Genomic DNA, 17,325 nt, shown 5'->3' on the forward strand with positions numbered 1-17,325 from the left:
CTCACAGGGAAGGCTGTTGGTGTTGCCAACACCCCAGATTCCCTTGGAACAAACCAAACTCACACAAGGAGTGGCTTTTACCTGCCTGCTTGCTCTGGAGTTGTGCTGTGCACCTATACCTGTATCAGACCAACATACTTCAGCCTGGCCTCTACCACAGGCAACCCCTATTATTCATGGTCACTGCAGTGACAATTCAGACTTTATCCAGAACTGGCACTTCTCCTGTGTAGAAAGTTGCAACACTGAGTGGCAAAATTGTCCACTGCCTATCCTCCATTAAGACCTGGAGGAACTGGCTCTACTCAGCAAACCCCTCTGTGTGACTGTGGGGGTAATTATCCTCCAATTGCTTCCTTTGATTCTAGCCAGAAGGATAGAGGAGCTCTCCATAGCATCTTTGGGAAATTGTCCCAGACTGGCCAAGCCTGTGCCATCTGTTTTGTGAACTGTTGACTCAAACAATTCTCCAGTCAAAGCACTGACAAAGATAGGAGATGTTCTTGGAGACCAAGACCCAGGAAAGTCAAGGACACCTGAGGACTTCAGGTATGTGAGGCTGGATAAGTGCAGGAAAGCCCCATTGAAGCAGGCAGGGGACAAGCCTGGGGCTTGTGGCCCAGTGTGCTTGTGGAGGCTGTGATAGTGGGATTAATGCATCTATGGGTGAAAAATGCAGGGTGAAGGATATAGAGCTGGATTGGCTCAATGGAGAGACAGCGCGTTAATTTTCTCAGAATAAAGAAAAGAATTATCCATGCTGGATTTCTGTCCACAACAGAAATGGATTCTTTTGTACTTTCAGTTTCACACATGGGTCCAATCGAATACTCATTGAAGCCAAGAGGAATATTTCTATTGACTTCAATAAACTTTAGATCAGTCCATAATGAGGCATAACATGATGTGACCAGATTAAATACTATGTAGGTCACCGGCTAAGAAGATAACTGCTTGCTGCTAATAGCAAATAATTCCTAGGCCTGTGCTGGTGCTTTCCCACTGCTTTAAGCTAGAACTAAAGAGAATATCTATTCTCAGATTGATTTCTGGTTAAAATGTAGATATTCTGTGCTCATACAGAACCAGTAACCTGGCAAACATAGTAACACAGGTATTCATGACACAATGTGCAGATAAATGTGGATCTGGGGATGGGTGTAGGCAAATGGAATTTGGATAAGTAATGGAATTAGATAGCTGAGGAATCCCCCCAAAATTACTTATGATTTGGAAAAAGTGGAAGAATTGCATGACGTTGAAACCTGATGCAGAGAGAGTTGCACCAAAGAGGTTCTCTGAATTGACCAAGAGAGGGGCATAAACTTCCCATGAAAATCTTCAAGTTTGGCTTTCTGCCTAAGTATGCTCCAGCTTTGAAAGAGGAATCTTGGGTTTTTTTTTGCTAAGAGCATCTGGAATGCAACTTCTGAGAGGAGTGAGCTACACAGTCCCCCTTACAGTATTGGAGTTTGATCTTAGGGAATAATGGAAAATTCTCTTAAAGCCAGAAAGTATAATGCATTTCTGTTTCAAGAGGACTCACTCCCAAGATGCAGTTATTGGAGAAGCAGAAGGAAGGAATTAATCTACTAAAAGGTGCCCTTGCCTGTGCCAGGGGTGTTGAAATGAGATGATCTTTAAGATTGCTCCCAACCCAAGCCATGCAATGATTCTGTGAGTTGCAGGACTGTATGTTTGGTCCTGGTCCCCAGAGTGTGAGAAATATGTTTTTTCTTGGGAAACCTTTGAGTAAATAGAGGCTGTTGAGCATATGAAAATACTCTGACATTTTTATTGAGAAATGCAATAAAAGTTTGTGTGTTCCCAAAACTTCATGTTGTCCAGAAACAGTAAAAATTATGAAAATTATTCATGGGTAGTCTGAAGAACCAAATCTTTTCTCAGTTTTCCGCTTGCTGGAGTGGTTTGAGCATTACAAGGCAAGCTCTTAGCCATGGCTGCATTACATGGTGTGCTAAATGAAAAACAAGTTAAAAAGGAACCAATAGTATGTGGCTCAATAAATGTACACAAATATAAAATTGAGAAACAATAAAGACAAAGGAAGAGGTGAAGCAGAACCTAGCAGTGCTCTGCCCACCCTGCAGGAATCCAGGCAGTAGCAGTTAGGAGGACACAGTGCTGCAGGGTCCGCACCCTGAACCATGGTGAGATGCACCCCCCAGCTCTGCCAGAGTGGCAGGGGCCCGAGGTGCTGATAAGGGGTTATGGGATGCACGATGATTTTGTGGGTTGCCCTGTGCCTCCCCTCAGGCCACCCTGCTGGCAGCCCTTTGGCTGCCCTGGCTGCTGGTGCAGATGCTGGTGCCAGGCTGGGCCAGAGGCTGCTGGTGGGCACTACCTGCTCATCCTCAATCTGCTGACCCTGTGATCCCCTGTACCCACAGGAAAGAGAATGAGAGGGTGGGTGGGAGAGGAGCAGGGAGCAAGGGCAGTTCTCTGGCTTTTACAGCTGAAATCTCCCCTGTTCCAGGCTGCAGCCTTACTGGTGGGAAGGGAAGAAAATCCCAGCTCTAAAATCAAGCTTAAGAGAGCACATCAGGAGGCAAAAAACCTTCCCATATTTACTCTCAGTAGACTATCAAACAACACCAGGCTATTAATTTGGCTTTTGAGTCTTCACTAAAGCCCATAAAAGCGCAGTTGTCAAATGGAGTTCATTTTAATTTCCTTTCAATCACAGTAAATTATTCAGGTGATAAATCAGCTGGGGCAGCCTCCTGGCTGTAATAGAAACCCTAATTCCTGGCTAATTATCCAGCCCATTGCTGCCAGCAGATCAATACCCTTACCGAATGGAAAGGGCGTGGGGTCCAGGCAGGCGGGATGGTGGAGGGACAGCAGCTGGGAGCACAGGCACTCATGACCCCTGCCCTGTGCGGGGGCTGTAGGGGAAGAAGCTGTGCTCCTGCTGGTCGGCAGGATGTGGCAACTGGCCCCTTGCTGCAGTTGTTGATTCCCTGAGTGCTAGGCTTTGCTGCTTGCCCCATGGTAAGCCATGTCAGGGGGTTGGGTGGTGTGGGAATGAGCTACTCCCACCTGGGTAATACAGGTGTGTGCTGTGGGGATGTACCCCCACCTACTGCAGCCCTCTCTGCCAGCCAGCTGTGCCCTTTAAAGACTACTCAGAAGGAAATCTCAGGTTAGCAATGGTTTTTATTGTCCAGTAGAACCTTTCAATAATAGTAAAAACTAAACAGGTAAAAGATGAAAGGACCAGCACTCAGCTATAAAATGGAGTACTTCACTGGCACCTCAGGGAAGCAGCAACCTCAGGGGATGACAGTGGCAGTTACCCCCATCTCCTTGCATGAGGCATTTTTCCTGGAGCTGCTCCATGCACAAAGCACTTTGAGCCTGAAGACTGTGCTGTCAGCTGCTATCTCCAGCTCAGCATCATCAGGTTATTCTGCAAAAGTGTCTGATAGAGCTCCACTGTCTGTCTCAGATGCTTTAATGCAACACCTGTGCTGCTGTAGAGGCTGAAGGTTCCTCAGGACAGAGTGTCTTCTCTGAGCCCTATGTCCCTTCATCACACTGCTGGGGATGCAGAGGGACGCACCACATTCCCCTTTGGCTCTGCTCTGGTTTAGACTGAAAAAGGAGAAAGAAACCTGCCATAGTGTTTCTTCCTGCTAAAATCAACATTTTTTTTTCCCCATTGGCCAGCACCTCCTCTTTGCATACCTGCTCCTTTGCCCTTCCTTGCGAGCATTTTTTTTGTGCATGAGCTTCTGAAGACCGCAAAGAATTCTGTGCATGTGCCACCTTGTTATGTCATGTTGTGTTGGGTGGTGACAGTCACAGCAGATTTTGTTGTATGACACCTGTGTGTATTCTGTGTGACAGTAGGGCTGTGGAGGCAAAGAGTTTTCTGGGGAAGGAGCATGACAGGAGCCATGTATGCAGCAAATGTCTTCCTGCATCAACATGATCCTTGTGAAAAGCAACCCTGCATTTTTCAGGGGCAGCTGAGGATGTCTGAGGGGGTCTGGAATTGAAATGCCTGGTCTTTGAGTAAGCAAGAGAGGTGGGAAGAAGGGCAGGTGGATAATCCAGGGGTTGCCCACTCTCCTGTTTGGCACAGGGATAGGGATACTCTGTTCCCCTACTGCAGCTCAATGCCCAATGCCCCTTCCCTTCTCCCTTTAGAAGCAGGTGGTGACCAACTTTCCCACTTTGTCTAGAAGTAATGGGCATCCTGGGGTCAGGATTTCTCCTGCAGATTTTTCCAGAAGGTGACAGAGTATTTCCTCTCATCTGCAATACCTTGGGAGCATGACCATGCCGAAGAGAAGCTGCTGGTAGAGGAGAGAGCTTGGGTTTCACTGCACACACCCTGCTGTGATGGCAGTCAGTGCAATGAGACCAAGCTGAGGAAGAGTAACAGCACACACATTTCAGGGATTTCAGGGTGAATTGGAAAGACTGGCTCTCTCAAAGTGCCTGTTATGGTGTTAGGGAAGCCTCAGTGATAGCTGGAGCTCATGCAAATTATATTCTCTCGTAGACTGAGCAATGGGTTTGCTGGGCTACATCCCCCAACTTACATGACTCTGTCTGGGGACTATCTCTGTCTCCAGGGTTGCCAAGTGTGAGCTCTTTTCCTACACAGGGGAGTCCTTGTCACCTCCTTGTCCCTTTGACCCGTCAAAGAGGAAGAATCCCAAAACACCAAGGTAGACAGCTCCTTTGAGGATTGCATTGTATTCCTGGTTTTAAACATTCCCTTTTTTCCACCTAACTGCTCTCAAATATGACTATATGTAAAAATACAAATTCATAAGTTAAAGGAAAGGCCAGCCTTGCTGTGGCTTGTGCTCCCACATCTGCTTTGTCCTTGTCTCTTTTCTCTTTGCTCTGCATAAACTGGAGGGATGTCTTCTCCCCCTGGCAGCCTCCCCACATTGTGCACAGGCTTGTGCAAAGGGAATGTTGGTGACATGTAGCATGGTCAGCAGCTGGCAAAGGCAGAGCAGCTCTCCCCTGCTCTGGAAGCTCCTCAGGGATGAGGATGCTACTGAGGAGGAGAGCTTTTTCCCTGAGAGCCTGCTGTCTTGGTTTGAAAGATAGACGTCTAAGGAAGGCAGAAACCTCCCTCAGAATGGAAAAAATATTACCTCCTTCCTCCCAATTATTAGAACTTAGAAATTAAGGGGCTTTCAGCAAAGATATGAGAAAAACAATAGCAGTTCTTTAGTACTATGCATATGTATAACAAGGCAAACAAAGAACCCTGGCAGCAACAATGAACAGAACCAGACACCCAGTCCCAGCCAGAACCACAAACACCGTGACCCAGAACCTCAGACCCAGTCCCAGCCTGAAGCACAGACCCAGTGCCAGCACTAAGCACAGACCCAGTGCCAGCTCTAAGCACAGACCCAGTCCCATCCTGAAGCACAGACCCAGTCCCAGCTCTAAGCACAGACTCAGTGCCAGCTCTAAGCACAGACCCAGTGCCAGCCCGAAGCACAGACCCAGTCCCAGCCCAAAGCACAGACCCAGTCCCAGCTCTAAGCACAGACCCAGTCCCAGCCCAAAGCACAGACCCAGTCCCAGCTCTAAGCACAGACCCAGTCCCAGCTCTAAGCACAGACCCAGTCCCAGCTCTAAGCAGAGACCCAGTGCCAGCCCGAAGCACAGACCCAGTCCCAGCTCTAAGCACAGACCCAGTGCCAGCTCTAAGCACAGACCCAGTCCCAGCCCAAAGCACAGACCCAGTCCCAGCTCTAAGCACAGACCCAGTCCCAGCTCTAAGCACAGACCCAGTCCCAGGCTCTCCCGGCCGCAGGCCCTTTCGCCCTTGCTGCAGTTCCGGGCACAGCCAGCAGGGGCGCTGGTGGCTCCCGGCTGGGCAGGGCGTGCTGTGATTCCCCCGCGGCTGCAGGGGGCGCTGTGGCGGCAGCTCGGCCACGCCTCCCTCATGTGGTAATGGCGGGCGGGCTGGATGGAAAAAAGGGGCTGCGGCAGGAACCTGAGAGTGGCTGCTGGAATGGCAGGGACGAGCAGACTCCAGAGTAGCAAATTGAGTGTATCAGGTGCTGGGTTACAGGGTAGTGAAAAACCCGGAGCAGTGGCAGAGAAGCAGCGGGGCTGGGCTGCAGCAGCCAGGCTCCTAAACAGGGCAGGGAGAGGCTCCCTGGGAGAGGGAAGTTCTCAGGGTCCCAGGGTTTCCCCTGTGGCACCTGAGTGAATGGTGAGGGTAGTTTTTTTTTTAGTGAGGTCGGGTGTTAATAAAGTCCCAGTGCAATGGCCGCTCTTTTGAGCAGAGCTTCCCTCACGGCAGGAGAAGGCAGCAGGAGATGAAACCCCGCAGTAGTGGGGAATTCTCCCCACAGCGACCAGGGCCTCTCTCCCCTCCAATGTCGAGAGTGAGAGGTGCTGAGCTCAGTCCCCCATCCCCTGCCAAAATCTCACATCTCTGCCCTTCTAAGAGAACCCCCCCAGGTAAGAAAGTAGCCAGCTACACCCTCCCCCACCTTTTTTTTTTCTCTTATTTATTCTCTTCTCATTTCTTTTTTCTCTTAAATACCAGTTGTTGTTCTCTCTTAGCAACAGTTGGGACAAAATTCCACAAGACAAAGAAACAAAAGGAAAAAATCCTAACCCCTAACACCTCTGGAAAATGTTTGGAAATTTCAGCCACAACACCATTCCTGTTGGGTAATGCTGGAGGTTTTTCCAGACCCTTCCACCAGTTTTACAGCCAGAGCTTAGTGACTACATAGAACACAATATCTTGCAAAGACAGCAGGTTATCTCCTCCAGAAGATTTTCCTTGGCTTCTAAGTGTGATAGAGAGGTAGGAAATCTAAGAAAAGTTTCCCCCACTTGTTATCTCGATAGAAGTGTTCACATTTCTTTGACATTTGGGAACTGGCATTGAGTAATTGCATCTCTTTGTTTATTGTGTTTCACAATAAATAATTTTTTTCTTTTTTAGTTTAGAGAGGTAAACAAGGTCCTTCACCGATATCAGACAATGCCATTAACAGCACTAGCTGGCCAGTTTTGTTAGAATTTACCAACCTCCTTATGTCTATGTTAGCCCCAAAAGAGAAGGGGCTAACATAGAGAAGAGAAGGACAATTCTGGGAGTGAACACACTTGCCTGTTGATTTAACTAATGCCTAGTCCATTCAGATTATATTTAAGGTGAAGGGCTTGCACCAGCATTTGAAGAATGGAACAAGACTTTACTTAGTCCTCAGTAAATGGCTGGATCCCACAGGCTCTAACAAGTTTCAAGTACATTTTCCAGTGCTAGTTTGGAAATCACTGATGTTTTACAGTCATTCTGTGAGCTTTCTCTACATCTGTCCATCACAGATTATCTTTATAATCGATAAAGATGGAAGTATGCTCCCTTGAAGAACTTGATGTGCTAAAGCAACTCAGAAGGACCCAAACTCTTCATGGGGGTACACAGTGGGAACACAATGGACAGGGGCATGACCTGACACAGGAGAGGCTCTGCAGGGCCCGAAGTTGTGCAGTCGCTGTCTGTGGTGATTTTCAAGACCCACCTAGATGAACTCCTGAGCTGCATGGCCTGGCTCCACAGCTGGCCCTGTTTTGAGGGATCTCTGAAACTTCTTCCAACCTGTGTCATACCACTTCCTTGCTGCTCAGCCACTTTATTCATTCTAGCTGTTACAATGTGTTTAAGGAAAACCTTTGTGTGGCTACAATGAAAACTGTGGTTAGCGTGGAAGAACAGCACTGGTTCACCCAGTGTATAGGATGAGATGGAGATTGTTTGGCATGCAGGACCAAGGAGTCTGAGGAACTTGCTCAGGGCAGAGGCTGGGTTTTCAGAATGCCATAGTTTTGGGTTGCCTTTTTTTTAGTACGGGATTGAACAAAACAACCTACCCCAGTGTCTGAATGATGACAAAAAGCAATTGTGGAGCTAAACCAGTTCCAGACAAAAAAGACTGATTCAAAATTCCTGTCTGCTCATATGAATAGTGGCTGCTTAGATTTTTTTTGGCAGCAGATTTTTCCAAACAAACAAACCCCAAATCCAAAACCTGAAAAGAGAGAGCTCCTGCACTAAGAGAATAGATTAACATGTAGGGGCATGATTTCAGCTCTGCTCCTCTCACCCTGAAAATGGAATGAAATAAGGGCAACATTGGAGGGGCAAGGGTTTCTCCTGCAAAATCCCCTTCAGACTCAGGGCTGACCTTAGGTCTGTGTCAGTCCAGATAAGTCACTCACAGAGGGCTGAGGGAGAATGAGGTCCTGGACGTGATGAGTGCATTCCTGGAATAGGAGCTATGGAGTGAAGCCAGGCATAAGAACTGCACTTGTCAGATGCTCTGTTGGGCTTGGAATATTTCACTGGTTATTAGGACCTCTCTAAATAATTGAAACACAGGATTAAGTAATGAATTAAATTATGTTATACAAGAAATTGTCATCAGATTATCTACCTGATGAATGACTTTCAGGCATTGTCAAACTGTGAGGCTTGGTAACAGTGGGAGATTTTGTTGACTGCACAGTTCCTGTGTCTGTGTTTTTGTTCAAGTGGTTCTTCTCTGGTTCTTGTGACTGAAGAGGAAATTTTGAAAATATAACCCCAAATACCTCTGGCATAAGAACTGCAGTAGCTTTTGGGGTGGAAGAGGTGCTCAGGTAATATTGGTGGTGGGTTCCCTTCTGGTTGCCTGATGCTGTTTGCTTGCGGTGGTGCTCCACTGCATGTGTGGTGCCAAGGCGTTTTCTGCAGTTTTAGCAACAGAGCAGTGACTATTACAACACCTGTGTGTCTGGCTGGATCTGTCTTTGCAATAGAAAATGTTTTGATAGAAACTGAAATGTTTCACTAAAACCTATTGTCTTTGATGATTTTTCTGTATAGAAGGTCCATCACTGTAGCTGATCATGATAGCGGGGCATCCAGCAGCAACAGGCTCTGTGTGTCATCAGACAGAGTCTCTTTACTTGGAACCAGCACCTTAGAGATACCCTGACTTGTCAACTTGTCTCTGTTTTGCTTAATTTTTTATACCAATATGCAAATACTTTCTGGTGTTCATAGGTATATTTCTGAAGGTGATGTGAAAAACAATTGTTCACTTTGAAAATTTAAAAGGTTTATTAAACCTTAACAAAAATACAACAAAAGGACTACATAAGGAAAAATTTGCAGCGCTGGGAACTGCCCTTGTGGGTACCACGTGGCCAGTTCTTCTCCAAGATGGATGCTCAGTCTTTTATACCCCTGGGGGTTGCATCAGCCAACCCTGGCCCCTCCCAAAGTCTGTCAGTCAGCTCTTCTTTGCTGTTTATCGGTGGAGATTGCTTTCTTGTAACTTGATTGGAGGTCAGGTGTTGCCATGCCGCACCCACTAAGCAACAAGCTTTTCCATTCCCAGCTGCCCCACGGAAGGGGCACATGTGCTCGCCTTCTTTCTACCTGTCCTAGACAACCCAGGTTGTCTGATGGCAACAATACAGAGCGGGGCAAAGGGAACTATGGAGAGAACAGAGGACATTTAAACTACAATAACATAACTATACATCAATAAAGCTTTTCTTAATATTCACACAATATTCATCCCTTAATTGCAAGAGCCAATCATCTCATTATCCATCTGTAACAGTGAGGAGCCCATTTCTCTGCCCAAAGCAAGCTGCATCAAAGCAAGCACTGCATCACTCCCTGATGTTCCCATGCCCAGGGCCTCCGTTTGCATGAGGCATGCCTGCAGCATGCATGAAAGGCAAGGAGATCTCCCCACTCCACATTCCCAGCAGCCATTATGACACTTTTTGTTTTCAGGACAAAACATTCTAGTTAAGATATCCAAGCCAGTCACTTTGCCTGCTGTCAGTGCACAGAGTTTGTTCAGTTCCTGCTGCCTTTCTAATCCCATGCCTCCAAGGACATGTAATCAGAAAGTGATGCATAATGCTTCTGAAAACAACATTTGCACTTAGAGAATCACAGACTTGTTAAGGTTGGAAAAGATCTTTAGGATCAAATCAAACTGTCAGCCCAGTGGCACCACCATATTCATCATTAAACCCTGTCCTCACCCATATCCACATGTTTTTTGAGCACTTCCAGGGATAGTGACTTCACCACTTTCCTGGGCAGTCTGTTCAAATGACTTATAAACCTTTCTGTACTATTTTTTTTTCCTAATATCCTACCTTTTCCTGTATTTCCTACCTCCCCAGGCACAGAACCATACAATCATATAGATTGGAAAAGACCTTTAGGATTTCTGGCTTTTCCATAAACATGCTGTAATGAAAACTGGCCTACAGTGTTGCGGCCCTTTGCCATTCTAACTCAGGTGAAGGTGAAGAAATGAAAGAAAAGCTTTGGAAAAGTATGGGGGTTTTGTTTAATGTGGCTTTTTTTTGTTTGTTTGTTTTGCCTTTTTTTTTTTAATGAAATCAGTTCTATATTGTGGATTTGATGGGGAATTAAGCATTGTAGGGAAAGTTTACCCCCCAGAAATGGAAGGCAGAAGGCTCCTGACCTCCACAGGATGATGACACTCCAAGGGACACCAACAGGAAAAGCAAAAGTCTTTTGGGGAATGAAGAATGTGTGTTGGCTTGGTGTTTGGCTTTGAAAGACAGGAGTTCATGAGTTGATGGGAATTTGTTGGGCTTGGACTTTGCGACATGCCACAAACCAGCAAACTCTGTGGCTTTCTCTATTGGCTTTCCCCTGTGTAAAGGTTTGGCGCCTTTGTAGGTGCAGTGACTGCAGGCTACCCGTATGGCTTGGACCCTGGACTTGGTAATCCTGTAATCTGGTAATCACCACTTTGAGACCAGTTTATTGTACACAGTGCTTAACAAGATACAAAAAATACTGACAGGATTCTCAGATGGCATTTGTGAAACACATTTGGGTAGTTCATGTGAAAGCATTATATGAATACCAACTGTTCTTGAAAATTTGCACAAGACTTCCAAAGTGTCAAGAGCCATTGGTGGGATGGATTGAAGATCTGACAATATTGGTGCCAGCTTCATGCATTCTCAGTGTGCATTCGCATTTCTGATTTGTATTTCTCCATAAGGAAATAACTGACTGTGCTGAGGGTTGTTTTCTTCTCTGCACAGTCTTGCTTAGTGCTTCAGTGGAAGGGGAGGGGCCACCATGATCGAGGATTGTACCTTTCCCCTCCTCCTCTGGCTGAAAATGTTAGTGTTGAGAGGGAAAGTGTGCAGTTCCTGTCCTGAGAAACAGCATTTTTAAACAATATCTTGTAGCAATTAGAGACATAAAAGCCTAAATTTTGTGCTGGGTTTACAAAAAGTAAACTGCTTTTCCACCAGAGTGGGTTGTGCTACACTTATTTCAGTTGTGTGTCTCGTGCTTTACTTTGATTAGGTGCCTCCTTTTTAGCATTGCACATAGGATGGTGTAGGCTGTGAGAAAATTCAGTTGGTGCTGGGGTGAGAGCAGGTGCTGGGGAGAGGGCAGGAAATGGGGGAAGATAAATGCCCCATGTAAGTCTGTGGGGAAAGCAGGAGAGGGCTGCTGTGGGAGGAGGAGAAGACCGGAGAGATGAGGACTGGAGAGAAGAAATTGGAGGGGGTTGCGGCAGTTGCAACACTGAAACTGGGAGCAGACTTCTACAAAATCTGTTTTGGAGTTCCTGCTTTTCTCAGTAAACCCATCTGGGAGGCTCTGGCATGGAGACAGAAAAGAAGAGCCTGTGCAGGATTGGGCAGTGCTGATGAGGGTGGGTAGAGGCTTGGGTGAGTCATCCTATCATTTCGTGTCCTGCAGGAGACACAGCAGTTTGTATTATATAGAGAAGTACCAGTGTTGCTGAGGATAAATATGTGATGTTGCAACTAGTAAATCCTGGCGGAAACAGAGGTTGGCTTTGCCACTGTGGTGGTGTTGATGTTTCTGTTCATCCAGGCCCTTGTTAGTGGCCAGGCGAGGCTGAAATCTGGAAAGCCATCTCAGCTCATTGTGTACACTTACCACTCTTGGGCTGGCCTTACATGGTTTTCAGTGGCGGCTTCATTTTGGAAACCAAAGGAAATTTATGGCTCTTGAGGACATAGTTTAGTGGTGGTCTTGGCAGTGTTAACTGTTGGACTCAATGATCTTAGAGGGTGTTTCATCCTCAATGATTCATGGTTCTGAGAGTCCACTGACCATTTCTGCCCCTGCTGGGCACTGGGGACTGCAATGGCCCATGAAGGCCTTGCTTGGAAAACACCCATCTAAGCATCTGCAGGTCTCTGCTCTCTTCCCATCAGACCTTCCCAGAGATCCAAGGACAGCAGGCATGAGGGATTGCCCAACAGGGATTTGGCAGACTGACAGGTCCATTGAGCACATGCCCAGGCACTGCACACACTACTCAGGCATTCCTTTTGTTCAGCCTGCTACCTCTGACTAAGAAACAATATTAAAAACATATCCAGCAGCCAGCATGGGCAGTGTTCTGTGCTGCTGCTCCATGGGGTTTTGCTGCTCACTATGGCCAGCCTCACTGGCACGTGTGTGTGCATGACTGTGTGCATGGGTGTGATTTACTGGCCTGTGCAGTGCCACATGTCTTTAAAATTATAGTGCCCGTTTCCTGCTGAAATAATTTCTACATAGAGAGGCTCCTATTATAGCAAAAGAAGCATGGACGTCATGATTTATTATTATTTATGGTCCCAGGGTCTTGTTTATGCACGATGGGTTAGGTGCTCAGGATAGAAATGCCATTATGCAAATGACATTGAATGTCCTTACTGAGCCTAAATAATTTTTGTGTTGGACGATTAAACCTCATCTGTTATTGATATGGGCTGCAGTCGGGCTATTAAAGAGTCCCAACAGTACTTACTCCCAGTAATGGGAAAATTGAGAGGAAGAGGCTAAACAATTGCCTCAAGTGTGCTGTGATTGTCTGGCAGGAGTGGAACATAACGAACCCCCTGAATGGAAATCGTGTTTACTACTTAGGGATAAATAAAAAGAGAGAACACGCAATAAATTGTGCTTTGTGATCTGAATTGGTGCACCAGAGAATTTGCGTACTTTCAATTTACTTATTTATTTGATTTTTTTTTTTTTTTTCAGGGGTGGAGGGGGCAGTGTGATTGGGATGTAGATCCCGCAGGCAGCCAGGAAGGATTCCTGCAGTGTGTCCCCCTGGCCGAGTGGCTGGGGAGAGCTGTCCTCGGAGCTGCGCTGGTGCTGCGCTGTCCGCTTTGACACAGCTGTGCAGTCACATTTTGATCAGTGTTGATAGCTTATGAATTCCAAAATTGACAAAATTTACAGAAAAATGAGGATAATCCATCTTCCTTAGCAGCCTGTCAGGAGCTGGCTATACTTCATAATCTTCAATTACAGATGCTATTTTCAGACATTTACATGCAGATATTAGAACAAAATGAAAATGAGAAACAAAGAGTGAATGGAAATGCAGCTATTTATATGTATAAGAGAAAAACAACAGGTAAATTCTTGGCATTTAGATTGGATTTGGGTATCCCTTTGGAAAATCTGAGAATATCTACACCCACTTATGAATTGTACTGTGGAAATGTAAAATGTAGTATATAATTTCCCTTATGCAGATAATGTGACGACTGGGTCAAAAACAGGTCAGTTATTTTGAAGTATGAGGGTAAATGTGTTCATGGCAGGGTGCACAAGCTAATTCTCACTGCCTTCAAAGGAATGTCTGGGGATGTGTACAATCCTAATTGGATTTGGGCTAAAATGAAGCACAGCTGTTAACTTTTTATAAACATATATGTATTGTGAAAGGGAGGTTCCGAAATACCCAGTTTAAACTTAGGGAAAAATGTTGTACCACTGAAACTGAACTTCCACGTTCTGCGAGACAGCAGTGAGCTCAGTGTGGCTGAAAAAAAGAGAAACTAGGGTTCAGTCCCAGTTAGGTGTGTAAATAACATTTGTTCCAAAGTAGGATAGGGTTTGGTGTCAGCAGTGCCTAGTGCAGGGAACATCATGTAAATTGTTTAATGGGGTGGTGGTTGGCAGGCAGCAGTGGTGAGACTTTGATGTATAGGTTTCCAGGAGCCTTTCCCACCCATATCTTGGGTGGCTGAATAAGAGGGCATTAGGCTGGATTTTCCATTCCCCTGAAATTCCAGGCGGAGCAGCAGTGGTGCCTGCAGCTGCAAGTGGTGCTGCCTTTCTGAAAGCCTGAGGAGGTTAATTACAGCTGCTTTGGATTAAACTCTTCAAACCATATCTAACATTACAAATTTTTTCCCTTTGTCAGGCTGAGATGTGCGTTTCTGTGGACAGCCTGCCTGGTGTGTGCCACTCTTGCCTCTATTTATTAATTAATTTTAATATATTAAGATGTGATAACTTGGAGATATTTGGTGTGAGGTCCGGCTTGCTGCTGCTGTCAGGGGTTAGCAGGGGGTGTAGTGGATGTGATCTGGGGGACAGCACTGTGCCTTTCAGGGACTTCAATGTTTTCTTTGGCAATGAAGACACTTGACACACCATCTCTGTCAGGAAGGAAGGCAAAGCACATGGTCAGTGAGGAGGCAGACTAAGCCCTGAAGCCCCAAGCTGGCACCTTGCACTGATGGTCTCAGCTCCTGTTGAGCTGCTGCTGTTGCTGCTGCATCCTGAGCAGCACCGTAGCCTGGGGGCAGCTATGCCAGTGGCAGGAGAACACAAAAGGTGCCTGCCTGGTGTTCTGATTTGGAATATATAGTAGACGCAAAAAGCAACATGTGCAAGTCCCAGTGGACCTCAGCTGCTCATTTTAATGGCCATTTGCCCTGTGCAGCAGACAGCTCTTGTCTGTCTTTGCTTGGTGCAGTGTCTTCAGCAGCATTGTGAGGTCTCTGCCCCACAAAAGGGATGAGGTGAAAAGGGGATGCATTTGTCTCACACCTTATGAGTCGCAGCACTGCCGCAGGGCTCATTCCAGCCTCGTAGCTCCCTGAGATTCCCACACTGGCACCCCAAAACCAGGCTGTTTCAAGGAGTGGCCTTGTTCCCTGCTGTGTGTCCATCTTTTCCTGACACTTTAGGATAAAATCCCAGGTAAATACCAAAGAGATGATTTCTCTACACAGAGGGTAGGTTGACATTTTGGTGTGTTACACGCAGGCATCTTCACCAGAAAAAGTGGAGGGTGAAACTGGTTGTGGTCTGCCTCTCTGCTCTACTGTAGTGCTGCAGGTTTGAAAACAGTTATGAAGACCTCCTGCACCCTTTCTCTTACCTATTGTTTGCCTATCACAATCACCACTCCAAGGTATTAATAGTTAGAAATAAAGCTTTTGTAATGGAGGTAGATTCAAAACTTTACTTAAAGCAGAAACCTTCCTGTTTGCACTTTGCAGAGACGTCTAATGGGGAGGGACTGTGCAGACCCTGCTGCTGCAAGAGGACTTGCGCTGCTGCTGATAGGCACACAGAGATTACTCCTCTCCTCAACACAGCAGCCACTCCCCCCAGCTCCCGTCTGCCAGAGCTGAGCCAGAGCAGAGTGGGATAGGGCACGGGAACACATGAGATCTGGTCTTGCCCCTCCTTTCAGTTTGTCCTTCTCAGTCTCTCTTTTATATATACCTCTTTTCACATGTCTGTGTTTTCTCTCCTCCATGCTATGGCAGTGGTGCTCCATGCTGATGAGACAGTGCGTGGTACAACCGCAGGCAGTCATTTTTCAGGTAATTTCTAGGGTAATGAACACCCGTCTCTTGCTTTTTCACCTACCAAGCAGAAGGTCAGGCTTCCTGGCTGCACAAGGAGGGACACCTGGCCATGATGGTCATTCTGGGCTGTTTCTCACCAGCAGCGCTGTGAGCTCACTAGTGCAGGAGCCAAATCTGAGATCCCTTCTGCTGCTCCCACGCCAATCAGCTGGAGAAGCTCTTGGGAAGGGTTGGCAGGAGGGTTCAGCAGAAGGGTCTTAGTGGGCCTGTGAGGTGAGGGACTGCTCCATGAGTGCTGCCTTCCCCTGGGGTTTCCTTTCCTCTCCGGATAGGGTGCATGGAAGGAAGAGATCTGCCTGGGGGGAGTGGGAAGAGAGGACACCACTGTACCCCTCATGAGTGGTTCAACAACAAACACTGTGACGCCACAGTGTAAGAGAGGATTTGGCATTTTCAGGGGTTTCTAGAGTCTCCTGGCCCCTCCACGGGAGTGAGGAGAGCTGCAGACAGTACCCATAGTGTGGTTTTAGGCTGAAGGCTCCTCTGCTCTGCACTCCTGATGCCCCATTCCTTGGGGGCCAGAAGATGCCTCTGCTGACCATCACCTCTCTGCAGTGCTTTGCTGTTAGCAGCACTGTGTTTCCTTTCCTGCCCACAGGCAAGTGCTGGTCACTGCCACTCTGACAGCCCAGTACTGGCCCTGACTCCCTGCTTTGTGGTGCAAAGTATAACTGCAGAGGTGGATGTGATGTGAGGGCGTCGATGGGAATGCATGATGAGAGGGGAGTCAGCAATCAGAAGGGCTGGCCCTCAGCCTGCACTTGCTCTGCCTCAGTGCTGGAAGCAGTGGTCAGTGCTTCTCTGTGTGGCTGTTAGTGTTCAGCTGATGGTGGTTCCAAGAAGGGATCTGGGCACAGCAAAGTCGTTGGGAAATCCCTTAAAATCAGAAAATCACATAAAATCTCACTAAAATCTCTGGGAAAAGTTGCTGGGCTATTGCAAAAGGCACGCAGCTCCCATCTGCAGGAAGTTATTGGGACCAAAAGCAGGGAAGGACCCCAAATCTCTACTTTGCACATCTTCAGCTCATTCCTACCACAGTGCTGCTTGGCTATGGGCTCTCCATCTGTATTGTGCTGAGCAACTGTAATGCTTCCAGTCCCTCCTGCAGATGTCATTCCATGGTTTGGGACTGCGCCACTGTGTATTGTGCCAAATCACTATGGTGCAGTGACACGGAAGAGCACAAGCTACCTCTGTTGTGACCCTTGCCAGGTTATGCTGTACTCTGGTTGCTGCTTGCTTGACAACTAGAAATGATCAGTTTCTCCAAGCTCAGAAGGCTACTCATGGCTCATTTGCATGGTGCTTCCAGCTCATTATAGTTAAAAGTCTTAACTCTGGTCCCATTTCTTCCAGGGTCAGTTCCTTGGACTCCTGAAGGGAAGCAAGCTATGGAGTTATGCATTCCTATGTCTGAGAATTGCAGTTGAGGGCTTAGGTTGGTTCCAGTTTGGTTTGTAGTTTGGGATGTGCACCTCCTTCCGCAGTCCCCTCATGTGATCCAGCCCGTGGCAGGGGTCCCATTCCAGCTAGACACTTCCTCCCGAACTGCAGGTGTGCAGCTCTCACTTTGTATGTGGGAAA

The 17,325-nt window shown here is 47.0% G+C and overlaps 1 protein-coding gene across 2 annotated transcripts in view; it reads left to right on the forward strand.

Moving 5' to 3' along the window:
* Positions 1-17,325, forward strand: part of PAX5 (paired box 5) — a 128,640-nt gene that overhangs the window by 52,856 nt on the left and 58,459 nt on the right. Inside the window, exon 7 of one of the 2 annotated variants that reach the window (XM_053931595.1) lies at positions 15,637-15,693. The exons of the other annotated variant lie outside the window; for it this stretch is intronic. Within the exon in view, the coding sequence (XP_053787570.1) occupies positions 15,637-15,693 (57 nt within the window). The remainder of the gene's footprint in view (positions 1-15,636; positions 15,694-17,325) is intronic. 2 annotated transcript variants of the gene reach the window in all.

The sequence above is a fragment of the Vidua chalybeata genome, chromosome Z, assembly GCF_026979565.1.
Source record: "Vidua chalybeata isolate OUT-0048 chromosome Z, bVidCha1 merged haplotype, whole genome shotgun sequence".
Classification (NCBI taxonomy): domain Eukaryota; kingdom Metazoa; phylum Chordata; class Aves; order Passeriformes; family Viduidae; genus Vidua; species Vidua chalybeata.